Genomic DNA, 20,625 nt, shown 5'->3' with positions numbered 1-20,625 from the left:
GGGACAAGGATATGTCATTCACTCCTGGCCTCTGCTAGTCACAGGCTGCCAGCAGACCAAGAGGCAGCTGCAGAATTTCAGTTGGAGGTGAGCTGGCAACGAGATATTTCGGATATCCTGCCCGGACCGTTTGTGAATGAGATGTAAAAAGTCCACCGCTGTGGCCAATGCTGAATTCCATCCTCAACCACAGCACCAGGGGAATAAATATCTCGACAAGTGATCTGCTTTTGTAAAAAAAATAATTCATTCATAACAAACTACCCTACAGAAGGCTTTTTTTTAAATTTTGTGCAGCAATGGATGCAGGGAATAATAGGTGGCAATGCAATACTGATGAGAGCGTGGGCTTTTCTCTTAGATCACTGGGACATCCCAAGGTTGAGAGGCAACCTGACCTCAAATCAAATCATGAGGGGTACGGTTAGAATTAATGGTAGTTGCCTTTTCCCCCAGGATGGGGGATTTCAAGACTAGGGGGCACATCTTTAAGGTGAGAGGAGCAAGATTTTAAAAAGGCATGAGGGGCAACATTCCTACACGGAGGGTGGTTTGGGTGTGGAATGAACTTCCAGAGGAAGTGGTGGATGTAGGCACAGTTACAACATCTAAAAGCCATTTGGATAAGTACATTAATAGGAAAGGTTTGGAGGGATATGGGTCAGGAGCAGGCTGGTGGAACCAGTTTAGTTTGGGATGATGGACTGGTTGGATCAAAGGATCTGTTTCCATGTTATATGACTCTATGACTGGCTTTTTAATCCCACCCTCAGCTAGCCATGTCTCAACAAAGCTACAGGGTCATCGATTTTCCTTTTCTCCTGCACAACAATTTCCCAAGTGCCAGGAGAAAGTGGTACCGATTTCTTCTCTCAATCTCTGTGCCCATATGCTTGGACAGCAATTAAGCTCAGGCTGATAAGCAATGAGTGACATAGAAAATGCACAAATGCCAGGCAATGACCATCTCCAATAAGAGAAAATCTAACCCTCACACCTTAATAATGGCATTGCCGTCACTGAATCCCCCACTGGCGACACCCTGGGAGCTACCATTGACCACAAACTCAACCAGACCAGCTATATAAATATACAACAAATAGCAGAAGAAATATAAATATTTATGTGTATAAATACATTGACCATTGACCATTTCATCTAGGTGCATATTGGCTCAGTGTTTAGCACTGCTTCCTCACAGCACCAGGGGCCTGGGTTCAATGCCAGCCTCAGTGACTATGTGGAGTTTGCACATTCTTCCCATGTCTGTACAGGTTTCCTCCCACAGTCCAAAGATGTGCAGGTTAGCTGGGTTAGAAATGGGAAATGTAGGAATAGAGGGTTAGGGTAGAGGGGTGGGTCTTGGTGGGACGTTCTTAGAGGGGTGTTGTGGGCTGAATGGCCTGTTCCACATCTTTAGGATTCTATGACTGATTATGAAATGGGAATGTTTATTTACATAAAGGATTACACACTTAAGTGAAATGTATGTTTTCATAAGGGATTAGTTGAATGCTTTTCAATAATTAACAATAATTATTTTCTGTCCCAAAATCAATCCCAGGTGATTTGGATTGGGAAAGACAGGTCAAAGGGAGAGGGGGCGTAGGTGTGGGGGAGTGTGGGGGTCAGAAAGGTGGGAGGAATGAATTGGAACGGAGTTGGTTTGAGATTATTTGGGAGCATAGTGGGCTAGAGGGGAACATGGGAAATAGATACATGGACAGAGGGTTAGCATTGGGGTATGAAAGGCCTTATCAGACATGCCTGCCTCCTCATCCACTGCGGGAACAGGCAACTTCCCCTGCAGCTCCTGGGTCACCTGCCAAACTCCCCAAATCAGTCCGTTCCTCTCCCACAACCCCCACTCCCCTCCCCACCTCCACACCCTCTGCCCATCACCCCAACCCTCCCCATGCCAAGAATGGGAGGTACAGGTCGCTCTGGTATAACACACATTTCTTCAGCGCAAATTGGCTATAACGCAGTTGATGAATTTTAGATGTTGTTTGGATAACGTGAACTTTCTGCTACAGCAATTTTCTATTAGTGGTCCTCTACAGCTTAATTTTCTATAAGGGCTTTCCATAGCGCAATTTTCTAAAGCGTGAGGTCACAGGGGAATGCAACTATCACATTAGAGGAGAACAATCTGTATGGGTAGCCATTTTCTAAGGGTAGGTTCATGGAACAGGAGTCTATTCTGCCTCGAGACAGCAATGAGAATCCAGCCGTGGAACTTTATTTTACTGTATCCCAGTACGCTCCTCAGGACTGCTAATGGTGGACAGTGAGTTGGCATGTAGGTGTAATGTGGAAGGGGTCATGAGTAGGGGTACGAGTAGGCACAACTTGGCACTAAGTTAGCATTGATACTCTGAAGGGCTATGGAGAGAGCAGAGGGGCCTTGATTCGCATGGAATCTATAAGGGACTGTGGGATATGGATGAAGGGCCAGGGTTGCATGGGTTGGCATGGACGCAGCATAAGTGAAAGTGTGAGGATTTGAGGGCTGTTTTATTGTTTTTTTTAGGAAATCTTTACACTGCCAGAGCCCTATTCCCCCCACGCCCCCGACCAACACCACCCCACCTCCTTACAACCCACCTTCACATCTAACAGTCTCTACACCCACCTTGGATTGTCCAGCCTGAACCCCAGAGAATTCCACGACCCCGGAATAAAATCCCAACCTGCAAGGCACTTCCTCCCAGGTTGGGTTTGAGGAGTGCCGATTTCCCAGAGTGCCTGGGGCTTCAGGTTCTAGATTCTTCAGCCATAAGAAGCACTTCCTCTGCTTCAGCCCCTTAAAGTTATAGCACTGGGGCAGGTTAAAGAGGTAGTGAGTAGTGTGGTTCCGCACTAATGACAACAGAACTACAGAATCTTACAGCACAGAGGTACTGTTCCATTGAAAGAGCTATCGAAGCAATCCTACCTCGTTCATCTTCCCATATCATTTTCAAAGTATTTCTATATTTAGTTTATTCAATCACAGGGTGTGGATTTTACTGGCTGTATTCCTCATCCATAATTGCCCTCGAGGAGGTGGTGGTGAGTTACCTTCTTGAACCGCTGCAGTCTGTGTGATATCGGTGCACCCACAATGTCCTCAAGGAAGAAATCCAGGTCTTTGTCCCAGTGATGGTTAAGGACAACAATATAGTTCCAATCAGGAATGGATTGGAGGGGAGCACGCAGGGGGTGGTGTTCCCATGTAACCATTGGTTTGAACATAGAACAGTACAGGCCCTTCAGCTCTTGATGTTGTGTCAACCTTCTATCCTACTCTAAGATCAAACTAACCTACACATCCTTCACTTTACTATCATCCATGTTCCTATCCAAGAGTCACTTAAATTTCCCATGTACCTGATACTATTACTGCAAAATATGTTGCTGGAAAAGTGCAGCAGGTCAGGCAGCATCCAAGGAGCAGGAGAATCGACGTTTCGGGCATAAGTCCTTCTTCAGGACTCTATTACCACTGCTGGCAGTGTATTCCACACACCCACCACTCTCTGTGTAAAGAACCTGTCCCTGATATCTCCCCTAATCTTCCTCCCAGTCACCTTAAAATTATGCCCCCTCATGATAACCATTTCCACCCTGAGAAAAAGTCTCTGACTATCCACTCTATCTGTGCTTCTCATCATCTTGTACACCTCTATCAAGTTGCCCCTCACCCTTCTTCACTCCAATGAGAAAAGCCCTAGTTCTCTCAATCTTTCTTCATAAGACATGCCCTCCACTCCAGGCAGCATCCTGGTAAATCTCCTCTGCATCATCTCTAAAGCTTCCACAGCTTTGTGTACAAGATGATTAGGGGTTTAGATAGGGTTGACCATGGAACCTTTTTCCACGGATGGAGTCAGTTATTACGAGGGGGCATAGCTTTAAATTAAGGGGAGGTAGGTATAGGACAGATGTTAGGGGTAGATTCTTTACTCAGCGAGTCGTGAGTTCATGGAATGCCCTGCCAGTAGCAGTGGTGGACTCTCCCTCTTCATGGGCATTTGAACAGGCATTGGATAGGCATATGGAGGATAGTGGGCTAGTGTAGCTTAGGTGGGCTTGGGTCGGTGCAACATCGAGGACCAAAGAGTCTGTACTGCGCTGTATTTTTCTATGTTCTATGTCCTATTTTCTATCCTTCCTATAATGAGGCGACCAGAACTGAACACAATATTCCAAGTGGGATCTAACCAAGGCTCCATACAGCTGTAGCATAACCTCGCAGCTCTTAAACTCAATCCCCCTGCTAATGAAAGCCAACACACCATATGCCTTCTTAACAATCCTATCAACTTGGGTGGCAACTTTGAGGGATCTATGGACTCCAAGATCCCTCTGTTCCTGCACACTGCCAAGAATCCTGCCTTTAACAATGTAATCTGCATTCAATTTCAAAATTTGCACTGCATTGTGGGAGTTAGCCCAGCCAGTGATGAGATGATCCACCTGGAATCAGCACCACTGACTCATGGGAAATGGAAAGCAGTAGTTGGCGCTCCTGTCTGCTGTTTGTAAAGCTTATGTTCAGTGGATGTGGAAGACAACATTGGTCAATCTTGATGTTCCTTTCCATCTCACGTCTTTGACCCTCTCACAGTCAAACTGGTGTTTTCTGGCTGAAAGAGTAAATGTCACCAATGAAGCCAGAGGAGTGGGGAATGAGGGCAAAGTGATTACCACTGATATAAGATGCAAAGGCAGGCACTTGGTCCCTTGAGTCTAGTCTGCCATTCAATAAGATTATAGCTGATCCACTTCTGGCCCTAACTCCACTCTAACAACTGACAGTTTTGTAGCTCAAACATCTAACTAACTGAGCCTTGAATATAGTCTCCACTGCTCTCGGAGGTGGAAAATTCTGAAACTTAATAACCCTGTGAGATATTCTTCCTCATCACCACGTTAAATGGGAAATCCCTTATTTTGAAAGTGTGCCTCTCGGGGGTGTTAGATTCTCCCCACAAGGAGAATCTGCAGGAGTTCCTGCCCAGTTTAACAGCAGACTGTGATTTAGTTTGTAATTATGTTTCCCGGTAGTCGCTGGTCAGAGTGAGCACTGACAGCCTGTATAGGTCAAAGGTCACAGCAGGTTTCAATGAGGGGTTGAGTGATGAGGAGGAGGGCCTCAGACTGGGAGGAATGGAGTTCGGTCAGATTGGGATGGAGGCTGCAGTGGGGGGGGGGCGAGGGGGACGTGGAGATGGAGACCCACTTGCTCTTGGTCCTCATGCATTGTGGGAAAAAGTACTCAACTGACAGATCCACCCTGAGGACCTCCCTCCAGCTGCAGAGTCCCCCTCACAATAGCCTCCTGGTATTACCGCTAGACAATTAATCCAGAAACCCAGCTAACAGGTATCTGGTTCAAATACTGCCAGTGGCAGATGGTGGAATTTGAACTCAATAAAGAACCTGGAATTAAGAGTCTAATGATGACCCATGGGACAACATTTGGAAAAACCTATCTGGTTCACAATGTCCTTTCAGGAAGGAAACTGCCATCCCTACCTGGTCTGGCCTACATGTGACTCCAGGCCCACAGCAAAGTGGCTGACTCTTAACTGCCCTTTGGGCAATTAGGGATGGGCAATAAATGGTGGCCTGGCCAGCGATGCCCACATCCTGTGTTTGAATGAAAAATAGACACTCCCAAGAAGCCCAACATACAAGTGTTGAAAATAACAAATGACATTCAACACGATGCCTTCAGTCTCCTTGAAATATGTGAAGAACAAACTTGCCATCTTGGATTACACATCCCACAACTTCCCACCCCCCCCCCATCCCAACTCCCCTTGACAATCAGAAGTGTGGGAAGTGTTGCCTTTCATTCCTATTTTTAATGTTCCCCTCAACCCATCCCAGGGAGTTAAAATTCCTCATGGACCAACTGATCCAGTCAGCAATCCACGGGTTAACATCTCTTGCAAATCAAGGAAGAGCACTGAGTTAAAGTCTGCTGGCCAGCTGTGAAACCTAAACTCCCACACCCCACTCTTAAACTGTTCAGTACACAAAGAAAATTGCTATATCCAGGAAGACTTTGCCAAAGTTTCAAATAAAAACACAAGAACACTCACCTTTTCCTTTTCCTGATGTATAGAACCTAAATTCAAGGAAAGATTACTCATTAGTGTCAATATAGCAACGACAAGGAAAGGGCAAAAAATCAATACTGAGCAGTGATAAGGATACTGTAACCGCAGAAACACAGGGCATTTCAGGAAGGAATGCTAGACAGTGGAAATGTGAAATAGAAACAGAAAATGCTGGGAAAGCTCAGCAGGTATTTCACTGTTTATGAAGATAAAAGTCAGAGTGGTGGCTTAGGTGGGGAGCTGTCATTAATCTCATTCAAACATTGGGTACTGGGTTTAACACAGTCATAATAATAAGCAGTTAAGCCAGAGTGACAGAGGCATTATATAGTGGCCATTCAGACGGAAGGTGGGTAGGGGCGGGCTGCCTTAGAGTGGTCGGAAGGTGGCAGAGCCAGGGACTTGCTGGGTCTGTATTGTCTGCACTTTTTTATGTAACTGGATTGTCCTTTCATGTACAAATGTCATTGTCACTGTGTCTTTTTATTTGTGAAACTGGGATTTGAGGTTTGTCCTCATCTCCCTGTAAACTGGTTGAACGGTAGGATTTGGGGCCTGGCTTTGCTACTCCTCTCCCTTGTAAAATTGCTGTTGCATACAGCTGTAAATGTTAACTGTTTTTTGTAAACTGTCTTTTGTAATTTGTTTAATAAAATAGTATAGTTGCCATTCAGCCAATCCAGTCAGAGCTGGCTCTTTGTAGAGCAATCCAACTAATCCCATGATCTTGCTCTGATAATTTAATTCCTTCAGGTCTTGATCCAATTTCCTTCTGAAATCATTCACCATCCCCTGTAGCCAATAGTTTTAGGTCATTACCAGTTGCTAAATGATCTTTAACACCCTTCTGCATGTCCTGCCTAAAATCTCTTATCTGATCCTCATAGGCCTTGTACCACTAACTAACAGTGACCACCAATGTTTCTGCTTAAAACCTAAACCTATCATAGTCTGTACACCTTGATCAAATCTCTCCCCAATCTCCTTTATCCAAGGAGAACAACACAAAGCTTCCCCAACCTAACCTTGCTGTGAAAATTCCCCATTCCTGGAACCATTCTGGCAAATCCCCTTTGCTCCCTGTTAATTACCCTCACATTCATCCTAACACAGTGACCAGAACTGGGCAAAATACTCTCCTTGTGGCCGAAGCAGAATTTTATTAACGTTAGTAAATTTTCCCTGCCCTTGTGTTCAATACCTTTATTGATGAATCCCAAGATCCCAAATGCATCGCTAACTTCTCTCTCAATCTGTCCTGTCACCTACACAATTCATTGAGCATGACCCCGCGCCCCCCCAGGTCACTCTGCCCTCACATTCTCTTTGGAACTGTACCATTCAGTCAACATTGCCTCTGCCTATCCCTCTTGCCAAAATGTATCACCTCACATTTCTCTGTACTAAATTCCATCTGCTCCTTGTCCACCCGTTCTACCAGCCTATCAATGTCCTCATGCATAAGACCATAAAACAAGGGAGCTGAAGTAGACCATTCAGCCCATCGAGTCTGCTGCACCATTCAATAAGATCATGGCTGCTCTGGTAGTCCTTTACTCCATTTTCCTTCTTTTTCCCCCTAACCTCTACTGATTCAAAACCTGTCTATTTCAGCCTTGAATATAGTTTATGACCTCTGTGTTCAAAAATATCACTGATTCACAGTGATACAGATTCAGAAATCACTGATTTCTGAGAGAAGACATTCTTCCTCACCTCTGCCTTAGACCCTTATTCTGAGGGGATGCCCTATGATCCTAGACTCTCCCACAAGAGAAAACAACCTCCCATCTCTGCTCTGTGAACTGCCCTCAGAATTATGCACGTTTATTAAGGTAATCTCTCAGTCTTCCATATTTCACCTCCTCAATCTTTCCTCAGAAGACAGTCCCTCCATACCTGGCATCAGCTTATTAAACCTCCCAGTATATCTTTCCTTTGATATTCTCCCAGGTGACTACTGCCTTGTATAGTTATGGCAAAAGACCTCTTAATTCAGAGATGCTGTCCCTTTGATATAAAGGCCAACATTCCATTTGCCTTCCCTTCATCTGGCATCATCCTCATTGTTTGCCACATCTCCAAGTTTGACTGACTCCAAAATGTTACTCTGCATTCCGGTATCATTAGTGGAGATTCCATCACTTGAGGATTCCTAGACAATGTTGTTAATTCTGAATACAGAATGCCAATATGCCAAGTGTTGTCTTGCTAACATTTGAGCTTACCATCACGTAATGATATGAGTACTGGGCCACAGCTCTGAGGAAAATCAGGAACTAGCTGCACATCACCAATAGGGGAGTGGACCAATGGGAAGGACATAGTTTCGTACAGGTGTCTTTGGCTGTTTCAAGAGAGCTGCAGAACTGCAGAATCACTTTGAACATATAGAAGTGAGGGGTGGTGGGATTGTGGGAAGGGGAGGCTTAAAATACAAAAAGGAAACAAGAATAGATAGAATGGGATAGCACCGAAGGAAAGCACTCTGCCTCTGGGCTGCCCCTTTGAAAGAACTGTCGAATTAATTGCCTTTCCATTTCCCCATTGGCCTGGAAAATTCTCCTCTTCAGCTGCATATCTCAGGATGAAATAAGGCAAGATAAACTACCTGACTTACCATCGCCACAGCTAATGCTATAACGGTGATAATTCCAACTGGTACAAGCACCATCCCCATACTTGACCTCCCTTCTACGTCAGGTGGTGGAATACCAGTCGCATTGGTGACATTTGTCAGCACAGTTACCATCTGCAAAGCCATCTTGTCTGTTATGTTGTTGTGGTCTGCTTCAGGTGTCAAGCTGAAGAAGGAGGCTGCCATGTTGGACACGTTGTAGCTGACGTTGAAAATTAGCAGCGACATCCTCTGGAGTTGCTCTGGTTCTTTACCTCTTGGTGCAGCTCAGCCCGACAGATGCTGAGCCGCTCTCCCGGTGGTAACATGGTGGCATGGCCTCCAGCTGGCCATCACACCTCTCCTGGCATTACCAGAAACACACCATTAGATGGACACAGGCCAAAACTTACCCAGGCAAAGCAAACACTCAATATGCAAGAACATGGATTACTCAAATCTCCTTCTGTCCAACCAGCCTCATCGTAGAATCATAGAACCATACATTACAGAAGAGGCCATTTAGGTGATGGGCTCATGCCCGAAATGTTGATTCTCCTGTTCCTTGGATGCTGCCTGACCTGCTGCGCTTTTTCAGCAACACATTTTCAGCTCTGATCTCCAGCATCCGCAGTCCTCACTTTCTCCTCCCTGACTAATGCACCTAGTACTACGGGCAATTTAGCATGGCCAATTCACCTAACCTGCACATCTTTGGACTGTGGGAGGAAACCAGAACACCTGGAGGAAACCCACACAGACACAGGGAGAATGTGCAAACTCCACACAAACAGTTGCCCGAGGCAGGAATTGAACCCGGGTCCCTAGCGCTGTGAGGCAGCAGTGCTAACCACCGTGCCATCCAACATTCTCAAATTGCCTCTTGGGGACTGGTTCTTCTATGAGTTTGCTCCTAGTACCAAACCTTCCCTACCATTGTAATCTTCTCCAGTCCTGGGAACCTCTAAGGTAACTCTAGCCTTGAATTCCCAACTTCTCAGCTCCCCTGAATTTTAATCATTCCATCATCAGACCTCAAGTTCCAGAATTCCGTTCCTGAACCTCTTGGCCTGTCTAATTCTCTCTCGGTCCTCTTTAAAGACATTTCTTAAAACAGTCAGACATCCATCATAACATCCCTATACGTAGCCTGGGCACTTTGGGAAGTTTTATTCTGTTTAAGGTATGCACTTGAGAGAAGAGAAGGCTGAGAGGAGACATGAGCGATCTAGGTATTAAAAACAGCAAGAAACTGTTCCCATTGGCATCACAAACCAGCCATCCAGCCAACTGAGCCTTCATTAGCAGAAAGCTCAAGAGGCGGATGACACCAAGTTAAGACAAACTGCAAAAGCAACATTGAAGATTTGAGAAGACACTTTTCAGCACAGAGAGTGTTAGGATCTGGAATGCACTGTCTGAGACTATAGAGGGGACAGATTCAGTACAGGCTTTTAAAGGAGAATTATCTAGAGAGAAACAAAATGGCAGGCCATGGGGAGAAACTTCGTGCACTGGATTATGGATCTGGGCTGGTACGGTGGCTCAGTGGTTAGCACAGCTGCCTCACAGCACCAGGAACCTGGGTTCGATTCCAGTCTTGAGTGACTGTCTGCGTAGAGTTTGCATGTTCTCCCCGTGTCTACATGGATTTCCTCCCACAGTCCAAAAATGTGCAGTTTAGATGGATTGGCCATGCTAACTTGTCCTGTTAGAATTGAGGAATATGCAGGCTTAGGTGGATTAGCCATGGTAAATGCAATGATAGGATAGGGGGTTGGGATGCTCTTCATAGGGTGCAGACGTGATGGGCTGAATGGCCTCTTTCCGCACTGTAGTGATTCTATGGGGCGAGGGGAGTAAAAGGTATTGAAGTGTTTGATCAACTGTGATCATTGAATGCTGGAATAAGCTGAATGGCCTATATTTGGTCCAATATTCCCAGAGGAGCAGGGCAAGTTGCTTGCAGCATGGGCTGAATGGCCCAAATGGTTTCCTTCTGCATGATAACCATTCTGCGATTCCATGATCTCAACATAAATACCCGTCTCCATTCCTGCAGATGGGTGAGGGGAGAGGAAACCCGTCCACAACGAGTTATACTGAGGAAAGGTGGGTGGGCTGTCATCTGCAACTTCCTCCAAGGGACTTACGGAGGGATGCTCCGTCTTCCTCAGAACAGCCTGTAGGAAACTAATTCTCCTCAGGTGTGTTTCTGTGAATATTCCAGGGGAAAACTGAAATCAATCCTGCATAAAATATCTGCAAGTAGTCACACAAAATCTGACTGTAGATTGGACAGTATCTACTGTCAATTAGTTTGGAGCATAAACACAGAAAATATCAGAGTAATGCAGTAAATGGGAAGAATGAGATTTCCTAGAGATTTTGGTGCTCACACATTACTCTTGAACTCTGTGCATGTTGGCACAAGCAGGATGGAGTTTTAACTATTCCCAGAGGGGAGTTTGTTAGCCGTATCACAACATGACAGATTTGACAAAAACAAATAGAGTCACAAAGATGATAAAAGTAAAAACTGGCAATGGATTCACTGATATCTGGCAGAAACAGGTGTCATAATCTCTACTAAAAAATGAGGTCTGCAGATGCTGGAGATCACAGCTGCAAATGTGTTGCTGGTCAAAGCACAGCAGGTTAAGCAGCATCTCAGGAATAGAGAATTCGACGTTTCGAGCATAAGCCCTTCATCAGGAATAAGAGAGAGAGAGCCAAGCAGGCTGAGATAAAAGGTAGGGAGGAGGGACTAGGGGGAGGGGCGATGGAGGTGGGATAGGTGGAAGGAGGTCAAGGTGAGGGTGATAGGCCGGAGTGGGGTGGGGGCGGAGAGGTCAGGAAGAGGATTGCAGGTTAGGAGGGCGGTGCTGAGTTGAGGGAACCGACTGAGACAAGGTGGGGGGAGGGGAAATGAGGAAGCTGGAGAAATCTGAATTCATACCTTGTGGTTGGAGGGTTCCCAGGCGGAAGATGAGGCGCTCCTCCTCCAGCCGTCGTGTAGTTGTGTTCTGCCGGTGGAGGAGTCCAAGGACCTGCATGTCCTCGGTGGAGTGGGAGGGGGAGTTAAAGTGTTGAGCCACGGGGTGATTGGGTTGGTTGGTTCGGGCGGCCCAGAGGTGTTCTCTGAAGCGTTCATAAACCGACTGACTCCCACAGCTACCTGGACTACACCTCCTCCCACCCTGCCCCCTGTAAAAACGCCATCCCATATTCCCAATTCCTTCGTCTCCGCCGCATCTGCTCCCAGGAGGACCAATTCCAACACCGCACAGCCCAGATGGCCTCCTTCTTCAAGGACCGCAGATTCCCCCCAGACGTGATCGACGATGCCCTCCACCGCATCTCCTCCACTTCCCGCTCCTCCGCCCTTGAGCCCCGCTCCTCCAACCGCCACCAAGACAGAACCCCACTGGTTCTCACCTACCACCCCACCAACCTGCGCATACAACGTATTATCCGCCGCCATTTCCGCCACCTCCAAACGGACCCCACCACCAAGGATATATTTCCCTCCCCTCCCCTATCAGCGTTCCGCAAGGACCACTCCCTTCGTGACTCCCTTGTCAGATCCACACCCCCCACCAACCCAACCTCCACCCCCGGCACCTTCCCCTGCGACCGCAGGAAATGTAAAACTTGCGCCCACACCTCCACACTCACTTCCCTCCAAGGCCCCAAGGGATCCTTCCATATCCGCCACAAGTTCACCTGTACCTCCACACACATCATCTATTGCATCCGCTGCACCCGATGTGGCCTCCTCTATATTGGTGAGACAGGCCGCTTACTTGTGGAACGCTTCAGAGAACACCTCTGGGCCGCCCGAACCAACCAACCCAATCACCCCGTGGCTCAACACTTTAACTCCCCCTCCCACTCCACCGAGGACATGCAGGTCCTTGGACTCCTCCACCGGCAGAACACAACTACACGACGGCTGGAGGAGGAGCGCCTCATCTTCCGCCTGGGAACCCTCCAACCACAAGGTATGAATTCAGATTTCTCCAGCTTCCTCATTTCCCCTCCCCCCACCTTGTCTCAGTCGGTTCCCTCAACTCAGCACCGCCCTCCTAACCTGCAATCCTCTTCCTGACCTCTCCGCCCCCACCCCACTCCGGCCTATCACCCTCACCTTGACCTCCTTCCACCTATCCCACCTCCATCGCCCCTCCCCCTAGTCCCTCCTCCCTACCTTTTATCTCAGCCTGCTTGGCTCTCTCTCTCTTATTCCTGATGAAGGGCTTATGCTCATAATCTCTACTCTCTCACAAAGCATTCATGGTGAAGCAGACAAACGAACAGCACAAATGGAGGTTAAGAATTCCACCTAATCACCACTATAGGAACCTGGTTACAAGGTGACCAAGGGTGCAAAATAAGCTTTGCAAGTCACACAACATTTTGAAAATTCCAGAAAGACTGGGAATGGTGGAGGAGGAGCCCTGATAGTAAAAGATGACAATACAGTCATAGAGATGGACAGCACAGAAACAGACCCTTCAGTTGAAACCCGTCCATGCCGACCAGATATCCTAACCCAATCTAGTCCCATTTGCCAGCACCTAGCCCTTATCCTTCCAAACCCTTACTGTTTATATACCCATTGAGATGCCTTTTAAATGTAATTGTACCAGCCTCCACCACTTCCTCTGGCAGCTCATTCCATACATGCACCACCCTCTGTGTGAAAAAGTTGCCTCTTAGGTCCCTTTTAAATCTTTCCTCCTTACCTTAAACTCTCCAGTTCTGGACTCCCCCACCCCAGGGAAAAGACCTTGGCTATTCATCCTATCCATGCCCCTCATGATTTTTATAAGTCTCTGTAAGGTCACCCCTCAGCCTCGGATGTTAAAGAGAAAACAGCCCCAGCCTCATAAAAGCAATGATACAGTCAGGAAGAGAATTAAAAAGAAAATTATTGGAATAAAACAAAGAACTGCAGGTCTGAAACAGAAACAGAAATTGCTGAAGAAACTCAGCAGCATCTGTGCAAAGAAAGCAGCGATACTATTTTGAGTCCAGTCACCCTTCTTCAGAACTCTTTACCTCCTGAGTTGCTCCAGCAATTTCTGTTTTAGCTTCAGAAGTCACTGGAGCTAGTAACAAAAATGCAACATTAAACTACACACAAATGAAACCTCCTGATGATGCCTGACAGTGTTCTGTAGCATAGAATTCTGCTTCAGAAGGTTGTCAGCTCAAGTCCCTTGAGAGAAACCTGAGCAAATAGCCCAATGACCTCTCCGCCCCCACCCCACTCCGGCCTATCACCCTCACCTTGACCTCCTTCCACCTATCCCACCTCCATCGCCCCTCCCCCTAGTCCCTCCTCCCTACCTTTTATCTTAGCCTGCTTGGCTCTCTCTCTCTCTCTTATTCCTGATGAAGGGCTTATGCTCGAAACGTCGAATTCTCTATTCCTGAGATGCTGCCTGGCCTGCTGTGCTTTGACCAGCAACACATTTGCAGCCCAATGTAATAGTCCAGTATAGCACAGAGGGACAGCTATACTGATAGAACATCATTTTTCAGCTGAGGAACCTAACTGATGCTTTGCTTGCAACGTGAGAAAGATTCCTATTACTTTAGTTGGAAACAGAGCAGGACAGTGCTACTAACTCTCCTGGCCAATACCAGGTGATCCCTGTATCCACAGGTCCAGTTACCGCGGTTTCACCTACCCACGGTTTCCCATGGCCCGAACATATAAATGGGAACGTTTTGGAACTAGGAGCCAGGAGGCTGCCAGGAAGGTATGTTTCTCATTTAAATAAATGGCTTCACTCCTATCCAGGGTTTCAGCGTTCTGCAGTAGGTCCTGGAACATATCTCCGGCAGGTACGGGGGAATCCTGTATTTATCGTTCATACATTATCTCTAAAACAGATGATCTGTTTGGATATAAAAACACTCTTTGAAAACTCTATACCTAGAAACCGACAACATAGATATGGTGGAAGCAGATTAAACACATTGCATCCAGCAACAAATTATTGTGGGTAAGATTTAAAATTAAAAAGGACTGTGAGTTGAAATTAATACCAAAGCAACTGTGGATGCTGTAAACCAAAAACAAAAACAGATGGTGCTGGGAAAGTTCAGTAGATCTGGCCAACATCTGTGGAGAGAAATCAGAGTTAATGTCTCGAGTCAAGTGACCATTCCTCAGAAATTAATTTTGATGTTGGGATCTTGTGGAGTATAAATTCACTGCAACAATGACAACACGTCAAACAGACAGCAATTCACTGATTGGCAAGTCCTTTGTGGGACAAATTGAGTATGTCAAACGCACTTTATAAACGCAAGGTTTTATTTGTTTAGATACCGAGTGTGTGGCTTGTTTTCCCTTGTGCAGATAATGGCCTCTGAATATTGCTTCTTGGGCCACACACCAGGAAGTGATCCAGGTCTGAACTCCCATTATTTTGCTGAGTTACAATCTCCTCCCACCTGGTTTCTCTCGCAGATCAGGGATTGAGATGGGACAAACAGAACGTAATGACACTTGGAAACACCCTCAACCTTGACTGCTGTTTAAAGAGCAGGTACACCGCGTCTGGATTAAAAAGCAGCGCATTTATTCACCATGAGTAGATCTAAAGCAAACAGCAAAAGTGCATCAACATTCTTATCAAGTCTCAATGCATTGAATGTTGACCCCTTTTCTTAACGAATGAGTAGTCCCTAACACTCTGTGATGTAAATGTAAAATACTCAAGGAGTAATCATTTGGTGGGTCAGTGAGACAATTATTCAGCATTTATTCTTCAAACAAACCACATTAAAGAAAAAAAGCTCAGACCATTTATGGCAGAATTGTTTGTGCTGCCTTACAAGAATGTAACATTTCTTGCATTCAGCAGCAACATTTCTTGCATTTCCACTTATTTCAAAAGTACGACACTGACTTGTCAGAGTCATAGAACACAGAAACAGGTCCAACTCATCCATGCTGACCAAATGTCCTGAACTGAACTGGTCTTGTTTGCCTGCATTTGGTCCACATTCTTTTCCGATCTGTGTACATGTCCAAATGGCTTTTAAATGTTGTAACATACTCACCTCTTTCACTTCCCGATTCCATTTACTCACCAACCTCTTGTGTGAAAAAGTTGCCCCTCCAGTTTCCTTTTAAATCTTTCCCCTCTCGCCGTAAACCTATGCCCTCTAGTTTTGGACTCCCATACCCTGGGAAAAAGGCCTTAGCGGTTGACCCTAGTCATGCCCCTCATGATTTTATAAACCTCTATAAGGTCACCCCTCAGCCTCTGACGCTCCAGGGAAATAACTCCCAGCCTAACAACCCTCTCCTTAATAACTCAAACCCTCCAGTCTCGGTAACATCCTTGTGAAACTTCATTGCACCCTTTCCAATTTAATAACATCCTTCCTATAGCAGGGCAGCCAGACTTGTCTTGAGTTCCCAAATGTGGACTTACAGGCATAGCACGACGCCCCAACTTCTTGTGAAGTGCTTGAGACATTCTGAACTCATGAATGGCACGGCATAAATTCAAGGCTTTACTGATCCTTCAAATTGTCACCGTAGAGTTGGCAGGAATATTCTGATCGTATGAAAACCAAGGATTTGCATGGAACATAAACACCTGGATGACTAAATGGCCTGGTTTCTTCCACACACTCAACGCAACACATTCCTTATCCCTCCGAGTCCTGAGAATATCATGCATTTATTTTGTATAGCGTAGAGGAAGAAGAAATTGCTTAAGATTTAAAGACTATTGCCTGTGGTTTAAGTTTTAAGTTCTTTTCCCACATTATGCCTTCAGTATTCTGGTGTAAGTTTCCAAATCCATAGAATTGGAGATATTTATAAACTGGATGGGGACCATTCAACTCTGACAAAGACAGCATGCCAAATCCCATTGTCCAGCTGTTGACCAATAGGGGCTATGGCATCTCAAGTTCATGTCAAAGTACCTTGGAAATGTCATGAGGTTTTCTGCCTAAAACCACCCAGATAATCAGGAATCATTCCCAGCAAAGGGCTCCTGCCTGAAATATCGATTTTCCTGCTCCTCGGATGCTGCCTGACCTGCTGTGCTTTTCCAGCACCACTCCAATCTTGACTCTGATCTCCAGCATCTGCAGTACTCACTTCTGCCTGGAATCATCACTTAGCCTAATCATTCCAAACCCAACACTCCCACCAACCTTCTCAGTAAATCGGTTGTCAAATCTTATTTCCCTCCACCGCGCCTCACTCCTCTCTCTCTCCCTGTCGTCTCGGTGTAGCTATTTATAGTGTACTAGTCTGGGCAAGACCATCATGGTCAATGACATATAAGACCATCATGGTCAATGACATATAAGCCCAGGAGGAAATACAGATGGTTAGATTTATGGCAGCAGTCTCTGTTCAGTTTCTCTCTCTCTCTCTCTCTCTATCTCTCTTTCACTCTCTCCAGTCGGGTAATTAGGACACCCTCCGTAGAGCAGAAGAGGATACTTGAGATTTGGACAAGCTGTGCTATTGATGGCAGAATAGATATTCATTTCTGTTGCATTTCAAATATGTGCGACAGCTGTGGGAAGGAATGGTTTCCAGCTCCCATACAAATCCCAATGAGCCATCCACTCGCTTCAAACGAGGGGGCACAGAGGGAAACCAGGCGGAGATCTTAGCACCCAAGGCTTGTGCAATTTAAAATGGACATTACAAATGAACATGGCCAATGGACATTATAAATGAACAGCATTACAAGCGGTCATTACAAAGTGGCCATTCTAAACAGGCTGAAATGACGATTGGATGGGTTTCTGGAGACAAACAGATTAAGGGGCAATCTGAACAGGAGGTCACACATGAATTATAGCCTCCTTTTTATTCTGGCTCCTATTTGATTGCAGGGCATGTCTGTCAGTGAGACAAACTGGCTCGACCTTTCAAAGAGTTAGTAAATGTACTAGAGGTTGAATGGCCTCCTCTTGCTCTGTAAGATTCTCCAGTGTCCTTCGTTTTCTTTGTTGTGTATTTATCATCCGATCCGTACTACCGGGAGGTTGAATGAATCCCAACCTTCTCAAATCCATTAAATCCCATTTAAATTCCGATGCTCTGGAGTAAGAAGGACCACATTAGGGCTGTGAAATGCAATCCCAGTTTCTTCAGCGGAGTCCCCTTGGCCCTTTGGGGAAGGAGGTGGTGGGGGGGGGGAGCTGTGTCACCCATGGCTCCGACAGCAGTGCATCCCTGCTAAAGAAACCCTAAACCTGTGAGAAAGTTCCGGCAAGCTCCCAGCTAGCAATTACCCAAGAGCAGCTGCTATGTGTTTTAACAACTGCGCTCCTTCAACAGGCCTGGACTGTTCTACTCTTTGTCACGTGCATTTTTTTTTAAATTCCCTCCCTGTTCAGAGAATGCAAAAGAGGAAAAGTAGCAACACCAGTGATGAGGAACGGTCACTGGATGAAAGAAAGAACGTTAATTAACCCCTTGTGGACCAACCCAAGAGAGAGTTCTGGGACCATACTTGCTAAAGCATAAATTTTTTTTTAATGCATTCATGGGATGTGGATGTCACTGGCTGGGCCAGGATTTATTGCCCCATCCCCAGTTTCCCCTTGAGAAGGGGGTGGTGAGTTTCATTCTCGAACCACAGCAGTCCACGCGGCTGTGGGTTGACCCAAAATGTCATTAGGGAGGGAATTCCAGGATTTTGGCCCAGTGACAATGAAGGAACAGCGATATATTTCCAAGTCAGGATGGTGAGTGGCTTGCAGGCCGTGGTGGTGTTCCCATGTATCTGCTCCCTTTATCCTTCTGGATGTAAGTGGTCATGGGTTTGGAAGGTGCTGTCTGAGGATCTTTTGTGAAGTTCTGCATCTTGTATGTGGTACACACTGCTGCTACTGAGCATCGGTGATGGGCAGAGTAGATGTGGTGCCAATCAAGTGGGCTGCTTCCTGGATGGCTCTTGAATATTGTTGGGGGTCCACTTATCCAAGCAAGTGGTCAGATTATTAAGTCTAAGATTTAAGTGTTAATATTAAGAGTTATGAACACAGGAATGAGAGTAAATGGAGTTGAGATACAAATCAGGCACTATCTAAATACATAGGTCTGGACAGGGTAGTTAGGGAGAAACTGTTCCCATTGCTGAAAGAATGGAGAACCAGAAGGCACGGATTGAAGGTGTTTTGCAGGTGAAGTGATAACAAGACAAGTATACAGCACATAGTCAGGATGTGAAGTGGACTGCCTGAGAGTGTGATGGAGGCAGGACCACTCAAGGGTGTGTGAGAGTGCGTGTGCATGCGTGCGAGAAAGAGTGTGTGTGTGTGCTTGCGTGCGTGTATGGGTGCATGGGTGTGTGAGTGCATGAATGTGCGCGTAAGAGAGTGTGTGTGTGTATGTGAGTGTGTGTGTGAGAGAGAGAGACAGATAGTGCGTGTGTATTTGTTTATGTGTGTACGCACTTATGTGAGCATGTGTGTGTGAACGAGTGAGTGCGTGTGTGAGCATGGTGTGTGTCTTGAGTGTTTGTGCGTGTCTGTGCAGCAGAACCTGGGTCTCCATTCATCTCTGCTATCCCATAGTGCACCGGGACAGTATGGTAGTCAGAGTTCAAGGGCCACTCCACTCCCTTCATTCTCAATGTCAGCAGCAATTCTCCCTGTGCTGTACTGAGAACTATCTGGCAGAGTGAACAAAACAGACCTGAAAGCTACTTCTAGCTGTACGAACTACACAGACTGTGGGGACAACTTAGTCTGAGGACCATCTTGTCCAAAATCCAACTTTATTCTCCCACCATGCCCAATGACATCATCCCTGAGGGTGCTGTACTTGCACTTAATAATTAACCCTTATAGATCTTTCAAGGCCCATAGACAACAAAATGGAACATTGCAAAGGGCCATGGGAAAAAAGGCAAGATGAACTGTTCCTTTCAGGGACCAGTAAAGATAAGAGCTGAATTCTGACAGCAGAATTGGCTGGAAATACTGATTGGCCTATAATAACTTGAATTAACTTTGCATCTTTAATGAGTTTAATTGCCCCAAGTTGATTTCCAGGTGTATTACTGTTTTATACTTGGAGTTTGGAACCTCGGCATGTGAAAAAAATACAATTCAATACAGCCCATGAACAGGCCCTTCAGCCCACCAAGCCTGCGTCGATTCTGAATCCTTACTGAGACTACTTATTGCCCCATGCAGTTTCTGTCCCTCTGTTTACCTCCCATTCATGAATCTTCCAAGATATAACTTAAACATTTCTAACATGCTGCTTTCACCACCCCCACTGGCACTCTGGATGAAACATTTCCCCACAACTTTCCCTCTCTCACCTTGAACCTGTGCCCTCTTGTAGCTGACCTTTCCACCCTGGGAATAAGCTCTAACTATCCACCTTGCCTATGTCTCTCAGAATTTTGTAGACTGTGATCGGGTTGCTCCTCAGCCGGTCTTTCCAGTGAAAACTACTTAAGTTTATCCAACCACTCCCTAGAACTAAAACCCTCCAAACTGGGCAACATCTTGGTAAATCTTCTCTGTGCCCTCTCCACGTCCTTCTGATCATGCGGTGACCAGAACTGTATTCTAAACATGGTCTCACTAAAGTTTGATGCAGTCGTTACATAATTTTCTATGAGAAAGTGAGGACTGCAGATGCTGGAGATCAGAGCTGAAAATGTGTTGCTGGAAAGGCGCAGCAGGTCAGGCAGCATCCAAGGAGCAGGAGATTCGACGTTTCGGGCATGAGCCCTTCTTCAGGAATGCCGAAACATGGAATCTCCTGCTCCTTGGATGCTGCCTGACCTGCTGCGCTTTTCCAGCAACACATTTTCAGCTTGTTACATAATTTGCCAGAATGGTCTATATAGTGGCACGGTGACTCAGTGGTTA

At 46.1% G+C, this 20,625-nt stretch overlaps 1 protein-coding gene across 1 annotated transcript in view; it reads right to left on the bottom strand.

The window, feature by feature from the left end:
* Positions 1-20,625, bottom strand: part of si:ch211-161c3.5 (uncharacterized protein C3orf18) — an 82,103-nt gene that overhangs the window by 11,291 nt on the left and 50,187 nt on the right. Inside the window, exons 2-3 of the mRNA XM_060835080.1 lie at positions 8,734-9,094; positions 6,096-6,121 (exon numbers count right to left, since the gene is read on the bottom strand). Of these exons, the coding sequence (XP_060691063.1) occupies positions 6,096-6,121; positions 8,734-8,979 (272 nt within the window). The 5' untranslated portion in view covers positions 8,980-9,094. The remainder of the gene's footprint in view (positions 1-6,095; positions 6,122-8,733; positions 9,095-20,625) is intronic.

Source organism: Hemiscyllium ocellatum, chromosome 14, assembly GCF_020745735.1.
Source record: "Hemiscyllium ocellatum isolate sHemOce1 chromosome 14, sHemOce1.pat.X.cur, whole genome shotgun sequence".
NCBI lineage: Eukaryota > Metazoa > Chordata > Chondrichthyes > Orectolobiformes > Hemiscylliidae > Hemiscyllium > Hemiscyllium ocellatum.
This window is presented reverse-complemented; position numbering and strand designations above follow the sequence as displayed.